This window comes from Leptosomus discolor, chromosome 16 (genome assembly GCF_034619465.1).
Source record: "Leptosomus discolor isolate bLepDis1 chromosome 16, bLepDis1.hap2, whole genome shotgun sequence".
NCBI lineage: Eukaryota > Metazoa > Chordata > Aves > Leptosomiformes > Leptosomidae > Leptosomus > Leptosomus discolor.
Genome location: NC_141406.1, coordinates 17,095,234 through 17,122,431, shown reverse-complemented (window position 1 = coordinate 17,122,431; position 27,198 = coordinate 17,095,234). Strand labels below are relative to the sequence as shown.

At 41.0% G+C, this 27,198-nt stretch overlaps 1 protein-coding gene across 1 annotated transcript; it reads left to right on the top strand.

Moving 5' to 3' along the window:
* The first annotated feature begins 473 nt into the window (after positions 1 to 473).
* On the top strand, positions 474 to 27,198 carry SUSD2 (sushi domain containing 2). Its single transcript, XM_086474327.1, has 15 exons — positions 474 to 564; positions 2,915 to 3,119; positions 4,476 to 4,627; positions 5,156 to 5,323; positions 5,559 to 5,733; positions 7,219 to 7,420; positions 8,525 to 8,610; positions 9,226 to 9,494; positions 12,763 to 12,906; positions 15,817 to 15,972; positions 16,353 to 16,601; positions 17,724 to 17,996; positions 18,435 to 18,617; positions 24,439 to 24,529; positions 27,117 to 27,198. The coding sequence occupies exons 1-15, from the start codon at positions 498 to 500 to the stop codon at positions 27,196 to 27,198; spliced, it is 2,502 nt and encodes an 833-aa protein (XP_086330453.1). The 5' UTR covers positions 474 to 497.

Here is a 27,198-nt window from a genome sequence, read left to right as displayed (position 1 = left end):
CCCTTTTTCCCCCTCTTGTTTACAACCCTCATGCTGGCACATACTATGCAGTAAGCATGCTTTCTCAACATCTCACCTCCTGAACAAAACTGTACTGTCAGCATCTATTCTTTATTGTTCTTCTTACTGATAACTGGTTTTAGTTCCTCCAATAAAACATACACCTTGTGCCAATGACCCCATGGTCTTGAACTTCGGAGCAGAAATACTTGTAAAAACAATACACATGTCCTTCCATTTCAGAAAAATGTAATTATTAAAATAATGTGTAGGCGTTCTACTGACTACCTCCCCCACCCCCTCCATCTTTTCCTGAATCGGATATGACCTCTGAAAAGGAGCATCTCCTTCAATTTGTTTTGCTTCGGTAATTTACCACAAATTTGAACTTTGAACAGTGAAAAGTCTATTTCTGGACACGTGTTTCTATAAAAGGCTTTTCCTGGACAGGCACAAAGGCTATCGCAATCAGCCATCCTGAATCGTCTGGAAAAAAAATGAAATTCATTGCTATAGATGTTTCTTTCTTCATTCTCCTCACTCTCGTTGCTCTTTGGAATGCAGGTGAGTGACTTTCAAAAATTTTCCTGCTTTTAACGACAAACTTTTTTGACTTCTGAACTTCAGAATACACACCTCGGTAAGAAATTACTGAGACCATTTTTACAAGCTAAAGCAAAGGCACACAAGCTGGCTTTTGCTGGCACAGTGTCATTTTCAACCCCTTTCTCTGTAATTTCCAGTAGGACATTGGCTCTTTTCTGTAAGTAAACAGACAATCTGGAGAATGCAGTAAATATTTTCAAAGACACAGAACAACTTTCTAGCTCCCTATATGGAACAAGAATTTCTACCTCCATCACAGGCAGGTTTTCTGGTGTAGAATGAAGGCTGACTTTTATTTCTGACTTACTACTGTTCCTGTTCTTTCCTGCCACACAGCCACATATTATCCAAGGACAAAGGAGGAAGGCCAGCAGAGAGAGAAAAACAGAGATTTTACTACCTTTTCCTTTTCTTGATCTCTCCATCCTACCAAAAAAGTGAAAGAGCACTCCTTGTCACCATACACAAAACAACACTTAGAGACATTTTCACCTCATTTCAACAGAAGCTGGCATACCTGGAACTGCAAGCAATTGCTCTTCAGCCCCATAACGGGTGACTGTAAATTCTTTCTTTCGATGTTCATACATTGTTAATGACTTTTGAGGAGTGAGTAGGTGAATCCAGCAGCTTTTGGGTTTGGGATGCAGTAGATTTCTCCTTCCCAATCCACTAGAGTCAGCAGTGTACTCTCAGATTCAGGAAACTCCTCCTGTCTCATTCCCACAGATGTGGATATTGCTGTTCCTGTTTGTAGGTCCAGCCAGTATGGAGGCTGAACCTCTATTGCAAAGATGTTGGTACACGTACTACACCCACCACATTAACACAGCCAGCCACACAGGCTAACAGAGCAGTACTTTTACTGGCACCCAAATAAACACAGACAGCACTCCCATAAACCTGCACACCACCCAGTTCTATTCCTCCTCTCATACTGGATCACAATGGAAGATCACTAGCAAAACCACAAACATACCCTTTCTCTCCCGATTCACAGGCCTCCCACATTCACAGATACCTTGCATGCTAGCATAGGCTTTAAATTTGCCTGTTAGCTAAGCCCAGATCACAAGTCATGTACATGGTCAATAGCTCAGACCATGTACTTTCCAAGTGCGGGTCTCCTACTGACTGGCTAGTTCATCCTGAAGTTCACTTACAATTACATGTGCACATGCACGCACGCGCACAAGAGTGAGTTGGTGCAGAAAAAAAGCAACAGGGTTTAATAAAATGGCTATGGTGATCAGGTGCAGGGCTCAATCAGAGAAATGTACTGACCAGCAGCTTGTTTATGTGTGACTGGCTCCTTCTATGTTCCTTCTCTCCATTTTCCCATGCTTGTTCTTCACCATCCACCTTGACCCCTCTCTTTCTTTTTGCTCATGTACTCCCAAATAAACGACCCTCCCCTAATTACTTTTTCATCACTGGTCCAAATTTTGCTACATCTATGTCCAAATTTAAAATTTCTGATACTTACCTAGCTTCTCTCAACGTTGCATGGTATAATTGATGCAGTTACCCGAGAAGTGTTGCCCTTGCAAGATTCTACTCCCTAAAGGGTCCTCGGTGCTCCCAGTTGTCTGTGCAGCTTGTCCATCTCACTTAACTCCCTCATAACTCTTTGTGAAATTCATCTGTTCCTCACAATGTTACTGTGACATCTGCCAACTTCTCACTAATTTATTTGTGTTGAGCAAAAATATCTGTCGTGTCCAGATATTACTCATGGTCTGTTCAGCTAGACCTCAGACAGACCTAAGCCAAGGGCCTAATCATCTGTCTTAACAGCTACCTTGTTAAGGTTAGACTCAAATAAAACACACAAAAGAAAGAAATTCAGTAGCTTTTCATAATCTCATATTGGAGCACACTTTGTCACTCATGTTAGCTTTCCATTCATCCAAGAGCACCAGCTGTCCATTTGATTCCTGTGTAGGGTTAACAGTGATGGGACCCCGTTCTGGTTTGCTTAAGACCTACTCTCAGAAATAAATACAATTAGTGACACTCACAGAGGGGCTGCTCTGGAGATGTATCTTTCTGTTAGATATAAAACTACCCAAGGAGTTGGTGAAATGATGTACTGTCTGAGACACAAGTAAGTGTATTTTTCTATTCAAAATGGAGCAACCTTAACATGCAGATGATCACAGCTTTCGCCTCAATACATTCCTAAACTAACATACCAGCCTACTTTATTTATTTACAGTACTCCTTTAAATTATATATTTCCATTTCAGAGAACACGTACAAGTGTTCAATGACATTCCTGACTATGTTTTTTTCTTCCTTTAACAAGGAGCTCAAGACTCTTGCTCACACCGATGTGGGGAGCTGCTTGATACCTGCTCTTGCCAGGTGACATGCCAGTCCTTGGGAATTTGCTGTCCTGATTACAAAGAATTTTGTCTTCAAATTTCTCCATACTCAGGATCTCTGATGGGAGGCAAAGACTTTTTGATTGAAAATACAGCTCTTAACACCTCTTCTGTGCTAACATGCAGGTGGGCCATGATTTTATATTCCTTTGCCAAAAGGAGGTGAACCTTTCTAATCTCACTTTCTGACAATAGGTAATTACCACGAAACAAGACTAGCCTATATAGGAGTGAAAACCTCCTTTGTAAAGTTGTCAGAATCCTGAAACGCGCAAAGGTTCTGCTGACTGTCACCCTCAAGGATACCTGTTGTCTGTAACTCTACATAGGATCATTTAATTTAGGTCAAGTTATTGTGCAATACAATCATTACTCTTGCTAGTTCTTCCCTTAACTTGTCGAAACAGTGACTTTTCTAGAAAAGCTTCCTTTCAGGGCTCTTTGTTGTCAATATTTTTTTAGCATTTCCATTTTGTGAAAAAGAAGTATTAATTTCTTAATCTGAATGAGAAAGCAATGAGAAAGAAATGTAGGTAGGACATCATATCTTTTCCTGTAAGACAAAGCTGTGAATCCCCAGCGTGTCAGCCTGCATCACACTTAGGTACATGTGTCACACATGCAATATATATACAGTACACTGAATTTTTCTGACCCCAATGCCCTGATGCTCTTTCCACAGAAGGTTCTGAGTGAGATTTTGAAGTCTTTCTCATCTGCATAGCAGCACCTAAAAATATTTTGAGTTCTTCATCAGGAAAATCTTTGACCCAGGCATTCATTCTGTAGAACACAACCATGTACTTTGAATTACCTGCCCAATTGTATTATCATAGCCAATACAAACTTCAGTGCAGACAAGCAAGGCCCCAGCTCCCTACGGAACTTGGAGTAGCTATGCAGTCACCACACGACAATCCTGATGAGTCACGAGTGGGATTATACTTTAGGACACAGGGCAAGAGCCCTAACTGGAAGCAGATGCTTACATAATGAGCGATAAGTTCTGAGTTTATCTATACAGCACAAATTATAGAACTGCATGAAGTTACTTTTGTTGGATTCACAGGACTTACCAGCAAAAACCCCACAAACCCAGAAATTTGTAATGCCTGCATATCATGGTCAATGTTAGCCACCCTGTAATTCTATTAATCCTGTAACATCACCTTTGTCTTCCTGCTGTCCCTTTGTTATTTGTTGCTAATTTATCATGCCCCCCTCCCCTGGTAATTAAATAGTAAATCTAAGGCTTGCAGATTGCTGTGTATTTGTGCAGTGCACAGCAGAATCCACGCTAGTGTAATAAGGACAAAGTACACACTAATTTTTCCAGTTTACATTCACTGCTACCAAAAAAACAGCCACGGGACTTGGAATGATGCACACATGACACAAGGCTGCTTAATGAAACACAACTGAGACATTCAGAATTTTCCTTCTCTCAGTGGTGATACTAAAAAGTGTTTTCAACATCAACAGGTTCAAGCAGAAAATCAAAACCAGTGGCTATGTCACTGAGGATGGAAGAGCCCATTGCATCTCCCCATTGCTGTATGAAACTGGTTTCATCCCTTTTGAAGTTTCTACAGATGATGGGCTGACGTTTCCATACTCTGGAACTTGGTTATCAGGTTACTTAAATCTACAGTATCCCTCTTCTTTCTCTATTCCTGCTCCATGGATGCAAGATTATATAAGCCTTTCCCTTTTGACCACTTTTCTTCTTCCTTAGCAGGCTGTTTGACCTCAGAAATGTCATTCTTGCTGCCCTTGCATTAATTCATATTTTGAGACATGAACTTTCAGAGCAGTTGAGTTCTGCTGCTATACAGCAGCAGCATTCACTCATAAAAAGTCCTGCTTAAAAATGAGATGGACCAAAACAGCTCCCTTTTGTAGCTACTTCTATTGGAAAATAACTGCATCGTGGTGTTGTAGTCTAAGGACTACAGACATTAGTAAGGTTTGCATTCTCTCGGCTTCAGTTTACTCTTTTTATGTCGTGTGTCCTGTTAGAAAACATACAGGGGGAAATATTGGTAAATCTTAAATGATAGAGGGGCTATATCAGAGCCGTTGCAGAGCAGTGCAAAGCAAAGCTTTGCAAAGCAGAAAGGTCATTAATCCTTAATCCACTTTTGTTTTTTTTTGCAATGCAGTACATCACAGCAAAGTTTCGGATGGAGAAAAATGCATGTTGGTAAATAAGACAAAATGGCAATACTATGGCACTTCCAACACTGACGGAAACTTAACTCTTACCTGGACAAACCAGGCACTTGCAGCAACCCACGTCAACATAGAAGTCTGGGGATACCAGGAAACAGGTAAAGTGGCACTTTTCCTACCTGCACACAAGCAGCCATCACATGTGTAACTTACTGCACAGCATACGGTCACTGTCAGTGAGGCCTCAAGAAAAGATCTGCAAGTATAAAAAACTCATGACAATAACGTCAGCATTTCCTCTTCATTTACATATGGGTGGAGATATCTAATTTCAATCTTGTGGTAATTATTTGTTTCCAGCATCCAAAATTATTTTCTTCCTCTATGCAACAGGTGACAGTTACTCAGAAAACTGGTTGGCTGAATGGAAATATCTTTATACTTTGGCAAGAGAAATCCCCAATACCGGGGAATTTTCTTTCACTCCTGTACCCGCTAAAGGCAATTACAGTACATGGGACTTTGGAATTTTGAGAATTATCCCCAGCACCTATTCCGATGGACAGAGGCAAGTACATCACAACATTCATTTATCATAGGTACCTTATCATTGCTTCCTGTATTAAAGCTGCTGTCTCCTTTGATGTTTAAAACTGGGACTCAGGCTCCATTTCACATGAGAAAATGAGGAGAGAATTGGAAGGGCAAAAGGAGAAAAACTTGTGAGTCAAAAAAAAGACAGTTTACTAAGTAAAGTGTGGGCACGGAGGATGTAATAATACAAAGGCAATTGTTTGCCACCTGCCATGAGCAGACCAATGCCTACTCAGTCACCCAGTAAGGGCTGCTTTGAAAAAACTCCCTCGCCGTTTTATTGCCAAGCATGATGGTCTATGGCATGGAATTTACCTTCAGTCTATTTGGGTCCGCTCTCATGGCTGTGTTCCCTCCTAGCCCCTTGCCAACCCCTGTCCTACTCCCTGGGGGCCAGCACGAGAAAAAGCGAAGGCCTTGACGCTTCACAAGTGCTGTTCAGCAATAGCTAAAACATTGGTGTGTTATCAGCACTGTTTTGGTCACAAATCTAAAACATGGCACCGTACAGGCTGCTAGGAAGAAAATTACTCCACCCCAGCCAAACCCAGTACACTTGGCAAACTAAGACCTGCTGATTTTTTTTTTGTCACAGCTGTGGAGGAGGCCCTAATTGTGCAAATTTTGTCACCGCAGCCACAGGCCTTCCTCTGCATTTATTTTTTTTCTGTTTTGTATGTAGGCCTTTGCATTCCTACAATTTTTATGCCCACTTCCTTTTATTTCATTGTATATTTCCCCATGAATTTTGGTGGTTTACCTCTGTAGGTGCTCCATACATATTCTGAGCTTGCATAGATATTCCTTCCTAATTCTTTCACATGCATGCAGTTTTTGAGTAGATGGTGTAGCCGCTGTGGATATATAAATGCCACCTCTTCAGTGTTACAACGTATTATTAATACATCAGAACCTTTTTTTAGCATTTAGGAGTCGCTACCCACAGAACGGTAACCTTTTCTCTTTCTAGAGGGTTTTTTTATTACACTACATTTATGATATTTTTTCGTGGATGAAGAGCAGAGTAGCCTTGGAACATTTCAAGGATTCTGAATGGTTTCACCACCGGGCCTGATACTATTGGGGCATAGGGTTAGGTTTTTTTAGAGGATCCAGATAGTCTTCGTTGTGGCCTAAATGGAACTACGATGTGAAAAGGCACGAATAGAACATCTGTCTCTGAAAAAGATTCATGTAAGCCAGAGTCACAAATGCAAAAATGTATTCTGATTATTGCATACTTGCTGCATGCTGTCATGTCACCTTCTAAATTAGGAAAATTTTGATTTGCTGTAGCTTTTTGCAGGAAAAAGAAAGCAGTGGCCTTTGTAATGAAATAACAACTCACAAGTTGGAAGACTCTTCATAATTATAGTTAGTGATTAAGATACAGTGTTACTGTCAAAACAGTGATTATTCGGCTATCGGAGCTGGTTTTGGGTTCTTTTTTTTTTTCCAGCAACATTCCATCAGTCTGGAGCTCAGAGCATGCATTAGCTTGGCACCTTGGGAAAGACTTCAGAAATGACCCAAATGCATGGGCAACTGCGAAATGTATAGAATGGGACCGAAAGGAGGAGAAGCTTCCAAACTTCACGGAAGAAATTATAGATTGCCCTTGCACCTTGGCACAGGCAAGAGCTGACACTGGCAGATTCCATGTAAGTTATTTATCAATCCCTCTGGCTTATTGCGGTTCCAAGTAGAAGCCTAGGGAATGCCATACTTTCCACACACCCCCGTTCTCTCTCTAAAAGTCATTACAAGGAAATTAAATTGTATTTAAATTTTCACAAGTAGCATTTCAAATGACAGAGGAAGATACAGCTTATCCAGGTAGTATGAATAAAAAAAGTGCCTGTAGGACAGCAGATGGAAATCACCTTCCAATGGGGAATTAAGACAGTAGGTCCAGTGGTAGACAGAAAACACTCAGGGAGGGCAGTGAGCTCTGTGGAGCTGGGAGCAGGGATGACTTCTTTGAGATCCTACAAAATGGCAGTCTGTGTTTGTAGGCAATATCCCATGCCAGAAGAAGCAGGCCACATTTCTGCCTAGTATATCATAATTTGCTGCAAACCCTTCCGCCTTGTACTTCAGGGCTCAATTCCACAGCCATAATCCATTGTTTCCTGTCTCCTGCTTGCTTCCTCCTCAGCTTCACTGTTAACAAGGAACTGACAAAAGCTAAGAAATCAATTACCATTTAGTCTATGCTTTCACTTACAGCGCTGATCTGAGGACCAGATAGGGTAACTTCCTCTCCTATTTATGATATCAAATGGTGGCAGTGTGTTTATGTATATTAAAAAAAAAATAGGTAATTTTTGTTACTATCCTTCCCTGGTTATGAAGCTCTAAACATGATGTGTATTTTAAATTATACAGTTAAAAGCACATGAAGAAAAAAAATAGATTTACTGCACTGCCTCTGTCTAAAAACATAGGATGAAAGTTACGGTTAGTCTGGAGTGATCTGTGTTTGTTATGGACTTACAGTTGAATTTCCCATCTAGCTGCATCCATTCTTCAAGGTCTGCTGTAATAGACTGTAAAATGCTCAGATTAGACTAACATGTTGCTCCAGTCACTTCAGTATTAAATTCACTGTTTTTTCTATCATTCCATGCTCCTCAACACACAGCTGCAACCATTTCATTTAGACTTTACACATACATCAGAGACAAAGGGTGGGGAGAGGACATAAAAATAGAAAAGGCAATGGGGAAAGAACCCCATTAAGTGTGAGCATTGATCTTTTTCAGACAGATTATGGCTGTGACATTGAAAAGGGGAGCGTGTGTACTTATCACCCTGGTGCTGTGCACTGTGTAAGAGCTGTTCAAGCCAGGTAAAGAAAATTTTTTAAAGCTGCATTTTTTTTACTGATGTGTTCAATCTCAGAGATAGCATCACCACAGAAGTCACAAAGGTCTCTGGACTCTCAACTCTCAGGTTCATAGCAACCATCGTTTCCCTCTTATTCATGTATTTGCCGTCATTGCTGAGGTAAAGTTAAGGCCTTGGATTTAATAAACAATTAATTTCACTGTGCTAAATCTTGGGTTACCTAAACAAGCACTAATGTTTAAAAGAGATTTGACTAGGCCTAATTAAGCCTTTCCTGTATTGGTCTACTTAAGTTCAACAAGTTACTCTTTGTCCACTTTCTAACAGAACAATTTTAAAGAGTGCTATGTTCATGTAGCTATAAGGCCTACAGAACCTTCTTCCTGCCTTGGTTAAAAACTCCTCCCTCCCTATCCCTAATCTGGTCTAATTCATCAGAATAGAGAAGGGGGCAGGGGACAAATCTAACTGTGAGATATCATCTCTGGACATCACATAAAGCTTGACAACCAAAACATTTACCTATATCCATAAAAAGGCAATAAGTGACCTCTACAGACGAGTGGACTTCACAGAGCTGAACCATGACTTTCTTTTCACTGCATTTCTCAACCAGTCCCCAGTATGCGGCAGGACAGCAGTGTTGCTACGACTCCACAGGGACCCAAATCCTCACACACGACTCCACAGGAGGCAGCACACCTGATCGAGGCCATGACTGGGGTTCACCACCTTTCATGAAGCCTCCCCGGATACCTGGCTTTTCCCATTGGCTTTATGATGTCATCAGTTTCTATTACTGCTGCCTGTGGTCTGACAATTGTCACTTCTATATGAAAAAGCGGCCCTCCAGCGACTGCAGGACGTATCACCCACCTCGAGCTGGTAAGGGCTTCAGAATTCCATTATTGAGTGTAGCTTTTTGATACAGTTTTGGCTTTTACAGTGTTTGTGTATGTATGTATGTCAGTCAACAATGGTGCAGGTACAACATCCAGTGGAAAATTTCCATGAAAGGTCTCTATTGATCTATCAGTGGCAAAATCTGTATATGGTTTTCAATTGTCCTGCAAGATTTTCTGCTGTTAAGTACCTCCTCATTAACCCCAGGAACTTAAATAGCTGAAGTTTAGTAGTCAATGTCCATGACTCCCTGTCACCAGTGGGGCACTTTCTCAGAAAGAAAATGGTTAAGGATGGTTAATGACAGCTTGTCAGTAGCTAGAAAAGCTATCATGCTGAAAAATGCCACTCGGATCAAATATGGCATATTTACCATTTCCAAGTGTGTCTATTGTTCCTGCCCCTTGCTTTTAAGTAGTCCTCAAGTCTTGCCATGTCTCTATTGCTGTCACAAGTCTTGCCTTTTCTGCTGCTGGGGTGCTGAGGTGTCCATCAGGATTGTGGCCTCCCATAAAAAAGGAAAGTGCAAAGAGGCAGCTGCTTACTTCAGCAAAAAGGAGAAAACTGCAGGGGGCACTGAAGGAGGTAGCTAAGACGTGATGTGGCACAATATGAGACTCTCCCAGGACTAGCAATAGCAAAGAATGAAAATCTTTCCTGATTTTCCCTATCAAGTTTTCCTGTCTGGAAGCAACAAAGGATTAGGGAGCTAAGAGCCAAGTGTGATAAGAAGGTTGGAAGGGAAAAGTCCTTGCCAGACCATGGCCCAGTCCCAAGCAAGGCAAGCAGGGTGGACACAGTGATGGCAGTGGCGGTCAGCCAAAAGTTTGTGGTGATGAGGCAAGTCTGAAGGAAAGCTAAGAAGTCAGTCTGCTGGGCATGTTCAAAGATCTGGTCCAGTGATGGTAACCAGGGTGCGACACAGTCCAGCAATTGTCAGGCAAGTCCATAGTGATAAGGCACGTCCAAGGACAAGCCAGAAAGTCAGTTGCAGGTCTGTGTGCTTATCAGCAGGGTTCATGGCCAGGCACAGGCATGGCTGTGTTGGAGACGGAGACAGGTACACCTACAACATAGCTCAGGCAGGGACCGAAGGCCCGGGCCTGAGCTTAGGTAGAACCCATGGGCAGAGGGTATAGGTAGAGGGCCCGGTGAGACTGATCAGTGCAATTAAAGCCTATGAGCGTCCTCAGAGCCCTGACAGTTCCATTACAGGAAAGAAAGGCTACAACATGCTTCTCTTCAACAAAGACACGTTGATGAGCGATGTGAAGCACATGATCTTGCAAAAAGATTCCCAAACATACTTATGCCATTACATCCATTACTCAAACATGACAAAAATCCATCATGCAGCTCTCTCTAGGCGACAGATGCTCATCTTTCTCCTAGAAAAACATATGCCAAACTGCCTGTGCTACCACACAGGAGAGTGTTCATTAAGCTTGTGCAAGCCTAAGCATCTAAGAAAATTAACCCCCAAAAGCCACAGAACCCTCTGCAAAGATCTTAATGCTAAAACCTTCTCAGAGCATGCCAAAGATGGATGCAGTGCAGAATCAGCTCAAACAAAAAAAGTTACCTATCTTGGTACTTACAGAACTCTCCTGGAACATGGGATGCTGAACCTATCACTCAGTGGCAGGCCTTCTTTGCTGTGATTTTCTGTTATGAGCGTTTGTTTGCTATGCGCATTTTGGTCTGAAAATCCCCAGTGAATGCACTAACTGCTGAGGAGGAAAAAAAAAAAAAAAAAGCCTTCTTTCCCTTGGTCTAGTGAACCTAGTTTATGGAAGGGACTCTCTAGTGAAAGACTGAGAGAGGCAATGATCCCAAACTACTTAACAATCAAGCAGTTAAGGACCTACCTGTCACTGTTAGTCATTGAGAGTCATAGCTCAGATAAGATGACACAACTTCAGCTTTTTTTGCTGAAGGGGAGAGGGACCTTCTGACTTCTTGCTGATCTAAAGGGCAAAACGAAGAATATCTGCTGAGCTCCAGAGAGGCTTTGGGGCTGAGGATCACTTCCATCTCTCTCTGTTCAGGCCAGATGAGACTTCAAAGCCCCATCCCATTTCTCTGTCTGTCACTTCCAGCTACATTTGAAAGCGCCCTGGTGAGCTGCTTCTGGAATAGCCCTGTATTCATGTCTAAATCTCCCCATACATTGCACGTGAACTAGGCCTCTAGCCTGACAGTGAGCACTCTGGAAGGGGGTCTACCATGTAAGCATTGCTGCCCCTAACAGCCTTTTAGAGTTGCAGCCCTAAATGTTGGCTGATGAAGATGAGAGTAACTGGAATGATGTTTCTCACTGTCACGGAGGCACCCACGCAATAGACAGAGCAGTCACTCGGAACATCCCTACAGACCCAAGCAAATGGCAAACCTGTTTGCGAGGCAGAGGTGCTCACAAAACAGCCAGAGCAGCTACTCAAAAATGGGATTTTATTCTAACCAAAGTTAGAGAACACTCTGATAGACCAAAGTTCGAATGTCGGTTGAGAATATACCACAACACAGCTGACTTAAGAATTCTGAAGTTTTCTTTAAACAGGCCTTTTAGGAAAACGATCCAAAATGCACATACACTCATCCACGAGAGGGGGAAAATCTCTCTTTTAAAGTTACCCAAAACCAGAATCACTTACCCAAAAGGGGCAAGTGGTCACTCAAGGATATATCCAGAAGTGTTTGTTCAAAGGTGGGGGGTGAGGGCACTCAGCCCCGGGGTTTCCTCAGGCAGTGTCCTGACCTCAGGGGGGAGAGTCCCCACAGACCCACTGCTCGGAGGAGGACTGGCTCAAATCGGTGCTCTGGTGGGGCCCCATTTATACCTGAGTCGAGACTGACCTGTGGTCATTTCTAATTAGTTGGCACCAGCAGGAGGAATGCAAGGTAAACACAATGATCAAGTTTTCAAAAGCTGGAAAGCCAGAAAGCCCCCATCTTTGTGTCCTTTTTCTGGTCTCATGAAAGACCTAATCTTTATTTGGTCTTTAGCAAGTCCTAGTTGTTTTCCGATCAGGGTGAGTGTACCTGCCACACTCACTGTTCCCACAATGCTGTTCAAGGTTGTCATGGCTGTTCCTTGTGTCACATTTACCATGGATCAGCCTTGCATTTTTTCCTTTGTTTAAATGCCATTCTTTGCATCACCACAATGAGATTTGTTTTTCTCACGAACCTAAGAAGAGGAGTAATGGGTGTTGGTTTTGCTTATTTCTCTTTTTGCTTTTAAAAACAGCATCTGCTTTTGGGGATCCTCACTTCCTCACATTTGATGGTCTGAACTTCACCTTCAAAGGCCAAGGAGAATACGTGTTGGTAGAGTCTGATCTCACATCCCTAAGAGTGCAAGTGAGGACACAGCAGGCATACTTTCCCAATGGTAAGTTGGTAAGAAAGGAAGCAGTAAAGACAAATAATAGATTCTGAGGTTGCTTGATTTGCACTTTACAGCATTTCTCCTGTCTTCTCTAGTCTTCTCCTTTTTTTGGCCATTTGTGAAAGGTCAATGTTTTGAAGCTAACCAGAAGGCAGACAAAATGTTCAGGAAAAAAATAACTTCCTAATCAAAGATTATTCGATAGCTTTATTGAGTGTGAGTACCATAAGTGTAAGGTTTTCTGCTGTGTTTAGGAGTTCAAGAAAACAATTCTCATTTCCCTCCATGCCCATTCCCACCTATAAGGAAATATAAGGTCAGTTTCAGGAATCAGTCAACAGGCGTAGCTTCCAGCTGATGCATTTTGATAGTATTGTAGCTGAAAATTAGTAGAAAGCAAGTAAGTGTATGCCCTGCATTATTTTCATTCTGTGTTAGCTGTATATGCATTCATGTGTTGACAAAGCAAAAATGTCCCAGAAGGAGCTGAGAGAACATACTTTGGATGGGGAAAAAATTCTTTCTGAGAACCTCAGGCTAGCAGACAAGTACAGAATGTCTGTTGAGAAGTTGGTTAAGGGGGTAATTTTTTATTTAAAAGGCCTGATTGTCCTGATCTTTTGACCTGTTTGTAAAATGAAACGTAGGGCAGAAGAATCTTTTTGGAGGTACTTTTGGCCTTCGACATTTGACTGGGCAGATTGCAAACCAGCCTAAGGAGGAGATGGTCATATACCTGCATTTTAAAATGGGGGAAAAATAGAGTATGAAATGTCAGAATTGTTGTATTGGAAATTTAGTTTGCATGCAGGGATATGGTTAAAGAGATTTAGCTTGAACATTTAAATCACGTATTATTAGTACAGAGGTGACAGAGGCTTGGCTGACCATATCTCCTTAAAAGACTCTTGACCATACACGGTCAATTCGAGGAGTGGTCAGGACCCCCGAACGACCACCAGAGACTGTGTGAGACCCCCAAGCATGCACACATCAAGCCTTGACCGTGATTATGTATAGCAATTAGTTGTGTGCTAAGATATCTTTTAAAGTCTCGAATCACATAGACTGGAGGTGGTCATTAACTGATGGTCTGTTCATGGTTAAGAGCAAAGATAATATGTTATTGTTTAAGGATGTCTGCTAGATAGGATTTATTACTCCAACTTTTTGTTAACAGTGTTTGAATCATGACCAAGGTATAGTTTGAGCCAAGGTCCCTGACTCAAGGACATTGGAGGGTTGCACCTTTTGAGTCTGGGGTCTGTGGGTGGTCACAGAACAGCCCTTCTACTCAGTTCAAGAACCTACTGCGCATAAGCGGATGAAGGTGGAGAGACGATAATGAGTTACGGGAATTAACATGTTTATTCACAAGAACCTGTTTATTATGTATCCAGTATAATCAGTAGCTGTTAGAGGTTAGGTGTGCTTGATCTCTGGATTGATTCCACCGAGCACCCAGGCCTGAATAAAAGCAGCATCTCTCCTGAGTTTGTGGAATTGGCTTATTGCACACTGGGTAAAGAATCCACTTTTAGGACAACAGAATGGGATCATGCTTCTCATGATAAACTGAAAAGCCTTATGTCAGATACTTTTTTTCATGCTTTTCCTGTATCTAGTGCTATTTTATGGTGTGTAAAATAGCAGGCTTGCCTCAGGAAAGGATATTCCAGCTGACCTCAGGGATATACTTCAAGGATTTGGTACATCTGGTAGAATTATAACGACAGACTAAAAATTGTCTGTGCATTTCAGCACCCATGTAGACATGAATGCTTATACTAAATATCACATTGGATAAGATAGAGATTTTCAAGAAAATATTTTGCCCTTGATAGATTTTACTGTGTTTGTGGTAGAAGTGGCATGAGCCACTGAGCAATTCATTCTGAAGATCAGTTTCTTAAATTTTTGATTGCTCTGTTTCATTTTTCTGTCATGCCCTCCCTGAATCATAGAATGGTTTGGGTTGGAAGGCACCTCAAAGATCACCTAGTTCCAACCTCCCTGCCATGGCAGGGACACCTCTCACTAGACCAGGTTGCTCAAGGCTCCATCCAACCTGGTCTTGAACACTTCCAAGGATGGAGCATCAACAACTTAGGCAACCTGTTCCAGTGTCTCTCACGACCCTCAGGGTAAAGAACTTCTTCCTTCTATCTAGTCTAAACCTGCCCTCTCCCAGCTTCCAACCATTACCCCTTGTCCTATCACTGCAGGCCCTTGTCAAAAGTCCTTCCCCAGCCTTCTTGTAAGCCCCCTTCAGATACTGGAAGGATGCTATAAGGTCTCCCCGGAGCCCTCTCTTTTCCAGGCTGACTAAGCCCAACTCTCTCAGCCTGTCCTCACAGGAAAGGTGTTCCAACCCTCTGACCACCCTGGTAGCCCTCCTCTGGACTCGCTACAACAGCTCCATGTCTTTCTTGTGTTGGGGGCTCCAGAGCTGGAGGCAGTATTCCAGATGTGGTCTCACGAGGGCAAGTAGAGGGGCAGAATCACCTCCCTTGACCTGCTGGCCACACATCTTTTGATGCAGTCCAGGATACGGTTGGCAACTATCTTCAATTTTCCCAGGCCTTACTTACAGGACTGAATGTTCAAAAAGGAGATCAATCAAGCTTCTTACATAGCTCAGCTACTGCCGCTGGGATGAAGAATTTAGGTTTTCCAGACTTTTTTAGCATTAAACGTTCTGCTTTCAATATGCTATACTGGTAGGAGACTTATACTGTGGGGTTTTATGTATGTGACTTGTATGCATAGCAATTCACTCAAATATAAATAATTATATTTCATTATTTTTAGGAAATATCTGGAGGGGAGGGGGGTTTCTGTATCATTATAAGCTTCCATATTTGCTGTGTATCATGTTGGGTATTTTGGGGGGGTTGTTTTTTCATTTGGAAGGAACTGGAGCTGAGGTGACAGGCTTGTCTGCAGTGGCCATGCGAGAGAACAGCTCCGATGTGATCGAAGTACGCTACTCAGAGGATCTGAATCTGGAGGTCCTGGTGAACCAGAAGGTCATCAGCTTCTCTGAGCAAAGTTGGATGGACTTGAAAGGTTAGTTACAAATATCAGCCTTGCAAGCTATTGTGTGTTGGAGCCCATGAATAGTTAAAAATATCTCTAGATGCATGCACAATGGGACTTGGAGAAGAAACCATATTAGGGAGGTATCGACAAGACAATCAAGAAGCAGAGGAAACCTGTGACCACTGAAAGCAGTGCTTTCAGCTCACAGCCACTCTCTGATGTAATCTTCTCATAATCATAAAGCTTCTGTTCTGGGACACTGGCAGAAGGCAGTGCAGCTTATGTCAGAATGTAGCCCAGAGTGGAAGGGAGGAAAAGCTTTATGAAAAATGGTTAAAACTGGTGACACAACAATAGGTTCATTATGGGTGACTAACTATTTGGTCCTTTTCCTCTCATTGTTGTAGGTCTCTTTCTCCATTCTGCAGCTGATCAGAACATCACAGTGATGTTCTCTTCTGGGTCTGGAGTAGAAGTAAGGGCAAGCAGAGGATTTCTGACCGTGACAGTTCTGCTCCCAGAGACATTTGTGAATCACACACAGGGTCTCTTTGGGGTAATGAATGGCAATACAGAGGATGAGTATACCTTCAAGAATAAAACCACCATGTCAGTTTATGCAAGTCCCCAGCAGTTGTTTGAGTTTGGAGCTCACTGTAAGTAATTTCTCAGGTCTATTAGTACATTTTCTTTACAAATTCAAAACAGCTTGAGATTTACAGACTCGCAAATGAAGTCTGTGCTAAGCAACCTACGCTGCGGGAACAGAAGGGAGTAAGAGAAGTAAACCCTCCTTTACCCAAGTGGGTAATGTACGTAGCCAAATGACTGAAGACAGAACCACCATGGAGCATCCTGCACTTGTTCCATCAAGAGTCAGAGCTCACATTTCATAGCTTACACTTTCAGAATTCCATCTACTATGGTCAGCTGAACACAGCATTGCCAGACTAAAGTGTTAGAGAAGTATAACAATATCCATTATTAGCTATCTTTTTCCAGAATATTAGCAATGCTTCCATCAAGTACCATGCTGACAATTTAAAAAATCATTTATTAAATCACAGTTTAATAATCGTCCCTTTAAAAAAGAGGGTGTGGGTGTGGGTGTGTAAAAGAATGTCTCCTTTCATTTAATGAAAGCAGTTAGGCTGCTATATCTAGCCTGCAGCATGAGACTGGTCAGCATTCCTCCTGACGTCAGATTAGGAGATGGGCCAGAAACATGATGCAAAATACCCTCTGGCTGCCAGTTGGTCTAGGTATCAAGCACAGTGTAGCCATACTCCAGGTTTCAGATCATGCTGGAAAGTCTCACCACGCCTACTTCTGGAAGTTTCTGATTTAACAGAGTGAAAACAAAAAGCAGGGCCATGGCAGACATGATAAATTTAGGGACACACAGGATCAGGATCTGTTTGGCTTGTGATGTTTGGTTTAACTAGCTCTGTCTGAGGTACTTCTTTATCACCATTTTGCCAGCAGGCGTCTAAAACCATCTTTACATAAAATCATAGCTACACAATTATTTGGATCTAATTTTAAGTAATTGATCAAACACCAGGTTAACCAAACACTAACTTCAGTGCTAAGTTAAGATACTGCATATGAAAAGGAAAATAATCTGAGCTGGAAGGAAGCTGTAGGGCTTCATAGAACTCTTCCAGCTCTAGCTACGTTTATGTAAATAAGCACTTGAGTTAGTAGCAGAAGGTGGCCTAGGTCTGTAGGCAATGTTACATATGAATCTCTCTCTTTCTTTCTCTGTTTCTCCCAAGGGGCTGTTGAAAATGGAACTTCTCTCTTTACTTATGATACAGAGCTCTTATTGAACAATTTCTTTTATGGGGAAAAGCACAATGCTTCCTTTCTGCCCGTGTTCTTTCCTTATGAAGACCCTGCTGATCCCCTGGTGAAAGAGATGGTCTCGCTCTGTGACTCTGACCTGTTCTGCAGATTTGATGTCCTGACAACAAGAAGCCTGCAAGTGGGAAATTCCACAAGACTATCTCATCAGAATCACAAGCTGCTGGTAGAAAATCTAGAGCCAGGTGATACAACACTCCACAAAGCATCCATCACTACGTTTCTTTCTACAGGGCATCTTAATAGTTAACACTGTTCAAGGAGGCTTTGCTCAACTGTAGCTTCACACACCTGTAAACACTCTTATCGGGAGGAATTGTCCTTGTACCAGGAAAACTCTGCACTGGTAGGATACTTAGACAAACATAAAATAAATTTCTTTGTATTTTTTCCACTACTACACCACTGTGTAGAACCCTTATCTTCAGTTTCTATGCCTTTACCTGTCTTCCTCAGATATAAAAATTAAAAATTTTTTAAAAATCAGAAAGTATTGTCTTTCAATTACCCTAAAAGTCTTTGTCTTTCCATGAGTTGCCACTAAAATGCCATTTGAATCATTGTGATGGAGATTCGCTAGTCCAAATCCAAAATACTTTAACCAGATGTATCTCTTTCACTAGTGATCTCTTGTGGCTGGCTGGCTCATCCAACCAATGGAAGAAAGAATGGAACCAACTACCTGCTGGGCTCAAGCGTCAGTTTTATGTGCAATCAGGGCTATGAACTCACTGGGTCAGAGGAAAGAATTTGTCAAGTGACGGGGGCCTGGTCTGGAGACACACCCAGTTGCGTCCGGAGAACAGGTCTGTTTCCTTTTAAATGTTACAAACTAACATTAAAAAATAATTATCACAAACGAGGCAATCTCAATATATGATGATGGCCCTTGACAAAAGCAACTTCTCTTACTTGGGAAGAGACTGAACATGAGATCTCTGGGTTTCTAGAAAGAGTAACATTCAAATCTAAGTAACAGATGGTTTATTGTGGGGTTTTTGGTTTTGGTGGGGCTTTTTATTTATTTCATGTATCTACTTTTTCTGAAGGGTTTAGGGCTACGTGCTTCCCTTTCTCTAGGTTGGGCTGAAAGACACTCGTAGGCATGCTTCTTGAGTGGATGACTTAAAATAAATTTCAAACTCGGTCTTAGAAAAACAGGAAAGCATAGTATTTAGCTAAAAATGATTCTGTAACACAGAAATACAAAGGCTACAAAAATAATTCTTATTTACAGCATTATTTTAATGTAATTTTCTTATAGAAATATAATGTCTTTTAGCAGCTTTATAAATATATAATCTATCCATACATACAGAGAACTAGAGATTACTGAAATCCTTTAGCATCCACATAATTTGAGGTATTTTTCAAGCATAAATGATGGCACAACCCCCAACCATTATTGTCAACCTTTATTCTGTCATCACTAATATAGTTTTAACTTTTTTTGCAACTAACTGGGGCAAATGTACATCCAGTCTGAGCCATCTGAGGGGTAGGTTATGAAGTCACACATTATAAAATGAGTGCCTTAAGAGAAACTTTGCAGAAAAGGACCTGGGGGCCCTGTGGACACCTAGCTGAACACAAGCCAGCAGGGTGCCCTTGCGCCAAAGATGGTGTCCCAGGTTGCATTAGGCAAAGTATTGCCAGCAGGTCAAGGGAGGTGATCATTCACTTCTGCTCAGCACTAGGGAGGCCATACCTGCAGCATTGTGTCCAGTGCTGCATTCCTCAGCGCAAGACATGGACATGCTAGAGAGAGTCAAATGAAGGGCCACGAGGATGATTAGGGGACTGGTGCATCTCTCCTATGAGGAAAGCCTGAGAGAGCTGGGAGCTATTCAGCCTGGAGAAGTCTCAGGGCAGGGCGTGGGGTGGGGTGGGGGTGAGGGGTGGGGCAGAGAGGAGGATCTTATCAATGTGTACGAACACCTGAAGGGAGGGTGCAAAGAGGATGGAGCCAGGCTTTTGCCCAGGGACAGGACCAGAGGCAATGGTCACAAACTGAAACACAGGAGGTTCCCTCTGAACCTCCAGGAAACACTTTTTTACTGAGGCTAATTGAGCACTGGCACAGGTTGCCCAGAAAGGTTGTAGAGTCTCCCTCCCCAGAGATATTAAAAAGCCGTCAGGACACGGTCCTGGGCAACTGACTCTGGGTGGCCCTGCTTGAAAAGGGGAGTTGAACAAGACGACCTCCAGAGGTCCCTTCCCACCTCAAACTTCTGCAATTCTGTGATTCAAGAGCAGGCACGGCCCGTGCTTGTTGAAGGCTTCCACTCTTTTTCTAAAGGATTACATTATCTCAAAACATAATGTATTGTTCTATAGCAGTAAAATTATTGTGAATGATGTAATAGTATTTAGCATAAATAACATAAATTTATTAGTCCTCTTGTGTCACCACCATTAGATTATCAATTAGCCTGGGATTGTTGGATTTTGTAGCAGTTAGGCTATCTCTATGATTTACAGGAAACTGCCCAATATTTTCTAACAGTTTCAACTTTGTTTTATTCACATGCCACATACACTTCAAATGTCCTCAAGATGGCAATGTTTCAAAACAGCAGGGTGATGCAAGGCCACATGGCATGTTGAAGCACTTTTAATTCCAAGTTAATTGTTGCTGAAAGTACTGATCAAATAATTCATATCAACAGAGACTCCATTCTAAGCACCTTCCAAAGAAATGTGCATAACACATCAGCAATGAATTCTTGGCCAGCTGATGCATTACATCAGCCTCTGCGGGCCTGCACCAATTGCTTGTTCGTTTCCAACGCAGTTCTGCAGGTTTAGTGATATTTGTGAGATGAACTGCAGTGAGTTTGGGCAGCAGACTGTTGACTTTAGCATAAAAGAATAATTATTGGACACTTGCAAATACAAAACAGGGAATGCTACTTAATTTTAAATAGATGAATGAACGTTTTAATGGAATGGTTTCTTGGACCAGTCATTGCTAGTAATAAATACGCAACTGATTGTGTTCACAAGGGCCAGTCTCAGTAGTGATGCTGTTTTGGAAAGAGTGAAAGCTAGAGGTATTTCAAAACATTTCTGTTTAATATGATAGGCCAGAGCATATGGAGTACTCTAGTTAACTGTTGAAAATATGAGAAATTCAGAAGTTTAGTAGATAATTTAGCATGCTTCATAGTTCACAGTAATAATAGATCATCTGTCAAAAGTCCGAGAAGAACGAAATCTTTACAAAGTAAGTCCAGATCTTAAAAAGTCAGTGGCAAAACATTTTGCCAAGCTGAAACCTAAGAACATTTTTCCATTGCTGCCATCAACCACATACATACTGGAGAGGAGCCAGTCAGTCTCAATAAGCAAACCAAATGCTGACACTTACACCAGAGAAAGAGGGGCAAAAAGCCAGCCCTGAGAGACTGAAGGGGAGGAGTTGGAAGATACATAGAGATTAACTGCATTCAGAATGATGGAGATGTGCCACAGCTTTATGGATAAGCAAACAAAAACCACAATGTTTTTCAGCACATGGTTTCCTGAAAGACAACAAAGAACAACAAGGTGTGAAAGAATAGTATTCATTTGAGTGTAACAAAGACCTTCCTTACTATTTGATATTTGGGGTTATAGTTCATTCGTAAGGTGAGCCAAAAATGATTATTTTTACCAGCCTCAGGAAGCTGGATGTGGCAATGCTGCCCATAAACGGGATACTGACAACACTGACAACTGATTGAGGCAATATAAAATACAAATTGCATACACAGTTCTTCATTAATTTTTTTTTTTACCGCTGTGTCCTAATAATGGTGTTCATATCCAGCATTCTTCCTCCTTTTGCATCATAAGACTTCCTGCTCGATATCAGTCTCTGTCTGAGAAGTTATTTTATTGACAGGTCCAAGCCTCTCCAGAGAAGATAGGCAAAACAGGCCAAAGTTCATCTCACTTATGTCAAAACCTCTAGTATTTTTATAGCATGGCAGTTAGTACTTGCTTTGCACTAAATATTTCTGCCTCTGGTCTAAGACACAGTTTTCCTTGCATTGATTCTGAATTCAGTGTAAGTACAGAAAAGATCTTCACGTTGTCAAAAATCTGTCGTTACTGAGGTCAGTTTTCTTCACTGTTTTCCTCTTTATGCAGCAGCATGCTGTTGTTTCACCAACATCCATCTTAACAAACCCTGTGACAGAAGGGCTCCTTGATGCCAGGAAAATGCTGACAAAATTAATGGACAGCACTTGCAAATTTCTGGGCGCCTGAATGAGTGACCACTGACCTAGCCACTGTGATTAGTGGTCTCATTTTTACTTCCAGCACGAACTATTAAAGCACACTTTTTCAAATTATTTCTTTCATGCCGTTCAAGAACACAGGGCCCAGCCCTTCATTATTTTCAGCCTCCAGGGGTACTTCTTTACAGCGCTGTGCCCGTTACACTTGCTGCAGTTTTGTGGCACATCAAATTCAAGCTCTGTATTGCAAATTACCAAGGTTTTTAAGTTGCTATATGCTTCTACTTTTCAAAAGCTGGAATAGTTAAAACGAAGGCATGAGGACTATGAAAACTGGATAGGAATAGGAAACAAGAAAATTAAATGCCAGTGACTTTGTAAAATCCATTTCTGTATTTGAAATTTCAAATACAAATTATATTGTTGGGACTGCATATTGTTGCTTTTGAGTTTTGCTTCCTTGAACGCAAGTTTCCATGGAAATCCTCTGCTAATAATTATTTTGCTATGCTTCTAATTACAATCCCACTGCAAGTCTTGCCAGTACCACAGCAACCTCCCTTCACAGAATATCATATAAAGGAAGAAAAAGAAACCATCCAGCATAAGCAAAAAGGAGAATCTAGTAAAATCAGAAGTAAAATGCAGCTTAAAATTATAAAATCTCAGCCATATATATATATATACATACAGTCTGTTTGTGAGAGACAACAATTCGGTGGTGTTAAGTGCAACCTGTTTTTGTCTGTCCTTTGTCTGTTTGTTATTTTTTTGTTTGGTTTTTCTTCCTTCTCTTCTCACTTTTAGGTTTCATTTTCCAGGCTCAGGCTCTGTGTAAATTCAGTTCTTTTTGGCAAGTTGTCAGAAATCTCATTAGTCTTCTGCGCTTTTTTTCAGTTGATGATGCCAAAATCCATTAGTTCTTCTTATTATGGAATTGTTGTCTGTCTATCGTTTCCAGGAAACTGGCTGCAAAACATATTAAAATCAAGAAATATAACCTGAGATTATAAATTAAAAACAAACATTTTGCTATAGAGGGAAATCACCACTAGACCAAACTACTGAGGCCAATGGTGGGTTCTCATCAGTCGGCAGAGACAGGGTACCCAGCTGGAAGGTGCGTGTAAGCCAAACAGAAGTTTTTGAGCCTTGTACAGAAGCTGCTGGATGAAGGACCAATGTCTATGAAACAGTTTATGTATCCTACTTCTTTCTTTAAACTTCAGTGTAAACCAAATTAGAAACTGAATTATCTATCCTAGGATCACAGAAGTGTGTTACATCACTCTGCCATCACTGCGTGCTAGGCTGTAGTTCAGGCAGTTCTTCCTGCAGGCATAACAAAGCAAAGGAAGGAAAGGCTAGCAAAAATGCAGGCCAGAGGCAGTAAAGCTCAGATGCACCACTGCTCACCTATCGCTAAATAGGCTATGTGCTCCCTGATAGATGCATATAGTGCTATCACTAGCTGCAGAAAAAGGGCAGAGCATTGAATCTACTTTGACCTTAAGACACCACAGTGCTCACAGCCAAGAAACTACACTCCTCTGACACTGAGCCTGGGACAAAGATTGCTCACAATGGGACCTGCAGTTTTTCAGCAGTGATACTCCAGCAGGTATTTTCCTTAGAGGATATTCTCTCAGGCAGTTGACTCCAGATGCTGCATCTCCTAAACTTTTACCGATTGTCTTATATGTCATGGAAAATTTACCTGCGTGATATCTTCAGCTTCCATTGCTCACCATAGCCATACAGCATCCTGCTAGCACTGTCCTACATCAGTAGGAAAGCGAAAGAACTGGTAACATGCAACTCTTTAGCAGAGTGAGAAAACAAGAGGAGATTTGTTATGCAAAATTTGTTTCGTATCTGGTTTCTTGCTGTCTTTCTTGTGTCCTTATTATGCAGTCTCAGAAATAAATTGATAGTTTTAGCATGTTCATACTGTCTGATGCAGTCCATTGTACCCACATCAGAACAGTCACTTTTGCTCTCTTTACATAATCGTTAGGCAGCAGAGCCAGTTTCAAAATCTTAATACCAAAATAGGGGCAATTTTTAAAGCAATCAAACAGTATGGAAAATGGAGTGAAAAATCATCAGTTGTTGGGATTGGCGGTTCTACATAAATATTGTACATTCATGCCACTGACGGCATATTAACCACTAGCCATCCTTTGTGTTAGAACAACTTTTGCAGCCACCTGTCCTATTTATCAAATGTAGGAATTTTGTGAGTTCCTACTCTTTATCAGTTTGTTCCACAAATACAAAGAACAGTAAAATTAACACTATACGTACAATTTTAAAAATTGTCACGTGACTGCATTCAAACGGATATGAAGAAATGTATCAATGTCTTCCTCTTTTGTGGTGGTTGGTCTCTGTTTTTCAGATATCGAACAAGTAATTATTCTTGGCTGTGTATTTGGAATAGTCGGTCTTGCAGTCCTGGCACGTCTGACTTTCTTATGTAGAAAGGAGAGGTAAGAGTCAATTGAACTGAAAAAACAAATTGATCTGCTAAAGAAATAGCAAGTGTTATGACCTTTTTAATTTTTTTCAATGACAAATCAAACATGGTATTTCCCTGCTGCTCTCTTTTACAAAAAACATCAAGTCTGGATAGTCCTTGTGTCCTGCTGGAAGACTATGAATCAAAGTTGGAATTGTATCATTAGGACATGCAAACATGTGATTGACTGATTGATTGATTGATTGAGAAGAAACAGGATCTTTTGGTCAAAATTATTTACTTGTTGAGTGAGAAGGCTACTTGATTAAAAGTGTTCTGTTTCAGAACAGGTGTGCTCATGATATCAATAGGTAAGTTTGATGTACCACATGTGGAATGCATTGCATGATACTGCAACTTTCTACATATCTTTGGACAGATTTCCACTCTTAGGCATGCATGAATTTGCCTAGGGAACGCTTACACATCTCTTGTGCCAAAGAGGTGAATAGAATTTTAAAGATACATCAGTTTGATGCCCATTCTTGGAACCTTTCTACCACATAGCAATAAACCCACCATAAAAACTATTGGATTTTTAAAATAAATGTCTACAAAATGTTATGTGGTTGGTAAATTACTTCTTTGAGGTTTTAGTCCTTTGTTTTAAAAGGTTTTGATGATTTCATATATTCTGTATATAATATGCTCTGTTAGCCAGTGCTAACAAGACACTTAAATATTTTTGGCTCCATGCCTTTCTAACAGGTTCATCATTGCAGAGACTCTTGAAACAGAACCCAGTATGATAGCCATGTCTGTCACTGAAAATACAGCCCATTGATTCTGAGCTCAGTCATCAATTAACTGTCTCTATCAGAGGGCCAGAGACACTGCTACATTTTGCCCCTTCCCTTTAAATCACATAAGCATTATTTTCTACACTTCACAGAGAATACTCATAGGCAAAGCACTTTCTCTTCCTCCCCTGTACAAAAAAAAAAAAAAGGGGTAGGGATACTCAGCACGGGGTAGATAACTGCAGCAATTAAAGTTTTTTACATGCATAAAAAAGCACAGATGAAGGATACGTTTTACACACACCAGATTCTCACATACAAAACCAACTCGCTTAAAACACTACTCTTACAGCTGCATAGACTTTTCACATTTAGGAGCAGCTTACAGAACTACTACTCTAAACTCATCATTGTACATCAGAAACTAATTAAAAAAAAATAGAATGAAGCCATCAACCCTTCTGAACTCTTGTATATTTTGCAAATCTGTAGGTAATTTTCATGTGCTACCAAAATCTTATCATTTGTCAAAAAATTTTTGAGATAGTTTAATGAAGTCCATAGCACTCAGCGTGGTTGTATATATTGGACAGTAATAGAAGATGCAGTCCTTTGTATAGCAGTAACAAATTTTGAAGAGATAAATTTTAACTAGGGAAGGCTTATTAGACTGTTATTGAATCATGAAAGTCCTACTGTATACTGTTCTGGATCTCAGGGTAAATATAACTCTACAATGTCATATGTTTTATTTAAGAAGGGAATGAAGTAATCCCACAGTCCTAGTAGGTCTTTGAAAACTTCTGCCTCTGCAACCCAACTCTGACAATCATCCAGAAGAGGAGCTGGTCTCAGTGTTCACAACTAGGACCATACATACATATAGAGTGAAGTATCTTAAAAAGCAGCAAGGCCAATAGAAATATACAAAAATCCTAATTGGTGAATGCTATATGCTTTTAGGTTTCTTTCTCCTTTTACAAACAAACATAAAAATAAGTAGGGGCTATATTTTCAAGCTTTCTCCATCCACCTTTCTATCTTAAAAGTGAAAGATAAGTTTCTCAGACAATCATGTGATTCTTTGAGCAGAGATTCTGGGGCAAGGGGTGGCCTAGAGGAATCACAGTGTTTAGAATAAAAACTGCAGGAAATTAAAATACCAAAGTGCTCAGTAAATTGGTTTATGCTTTTCCCTCTTAGTTGTGAGGGTTGCTAGGTAGTCGCAAATGTGTCTATGAACATTTTGGTGATATGCTTCTCTTAGCAAAAAAAAAAGCTAGTGTAAGGTCCAGAATCTAGCACTGAATTCCGAGTTCCCTGCTCACTCAGACTTTTTTCCTCTGTCTTTTTTGCACTCAAAACCCAACCTTCTTTCTAGACCCTCCATTATCAGTGTTTTCAAACGGGTAACATTTGCCCAGCTTCTCCTTTTACTCCTGTAATTTAGACCATTGTACTAGCAAACAGAAATTTATTGTTGCGCAGGGATAACAGCAAACCTTCAGTATTCTCTAATTTCATCAAATGTTCCTCAAATAGAAAGAGTGCTACATATCCTTCAGTCACTGCTTTTGTTAATATAGATATTTCAAATCTTCAGCAATGTATGACAGGGGAGGCATATTGTTCCTGGGGGAGGTATGCACCAGACTCACACAAAACTGGTACTTCAAAAATTGATGCAACATTACTATTCCACCCAACCCAATATTTTTCTCACCATGATCTAAGGAATGGCATTATGTTAACTGCTTTAACAGTCATCTCTAGCTTTTTGGGTTTTTTTAAACTTTTTCTTTGTCTTTTCTTCCAAAGACACAAAGGCAACCAGAAACTTCTTTCAGAGGTTCCAGTTGTATCTGAACAAGAAACAACGAAATTCCAGAGGAGTTTTTAG

Bases quoted from the DNA above. Each gene is read 5' to 3' on its own strand.
- SUSD2 (XM_086474327.1), top strand. From the start codon at position 498: ATGAAATTCATTGCTATAGATGTTTCTTTCTTCATTCTCCTCACTCTC. The intron at 17,997-18,434 runs GTGATACAACAC...CTCTTTCACTAG, and splicing joins GGTAGAAAATCTAGAGCCAG to TGATCTCTTGTGGCTGGCTG. The intron at 18,618-24,438 runs GTCTGTTTCCTT...TCTGTTTTTCAG, and splicing joins CAGTTGCGTCCGGAGAACAG to ATATCGAACAAGTAATTATT.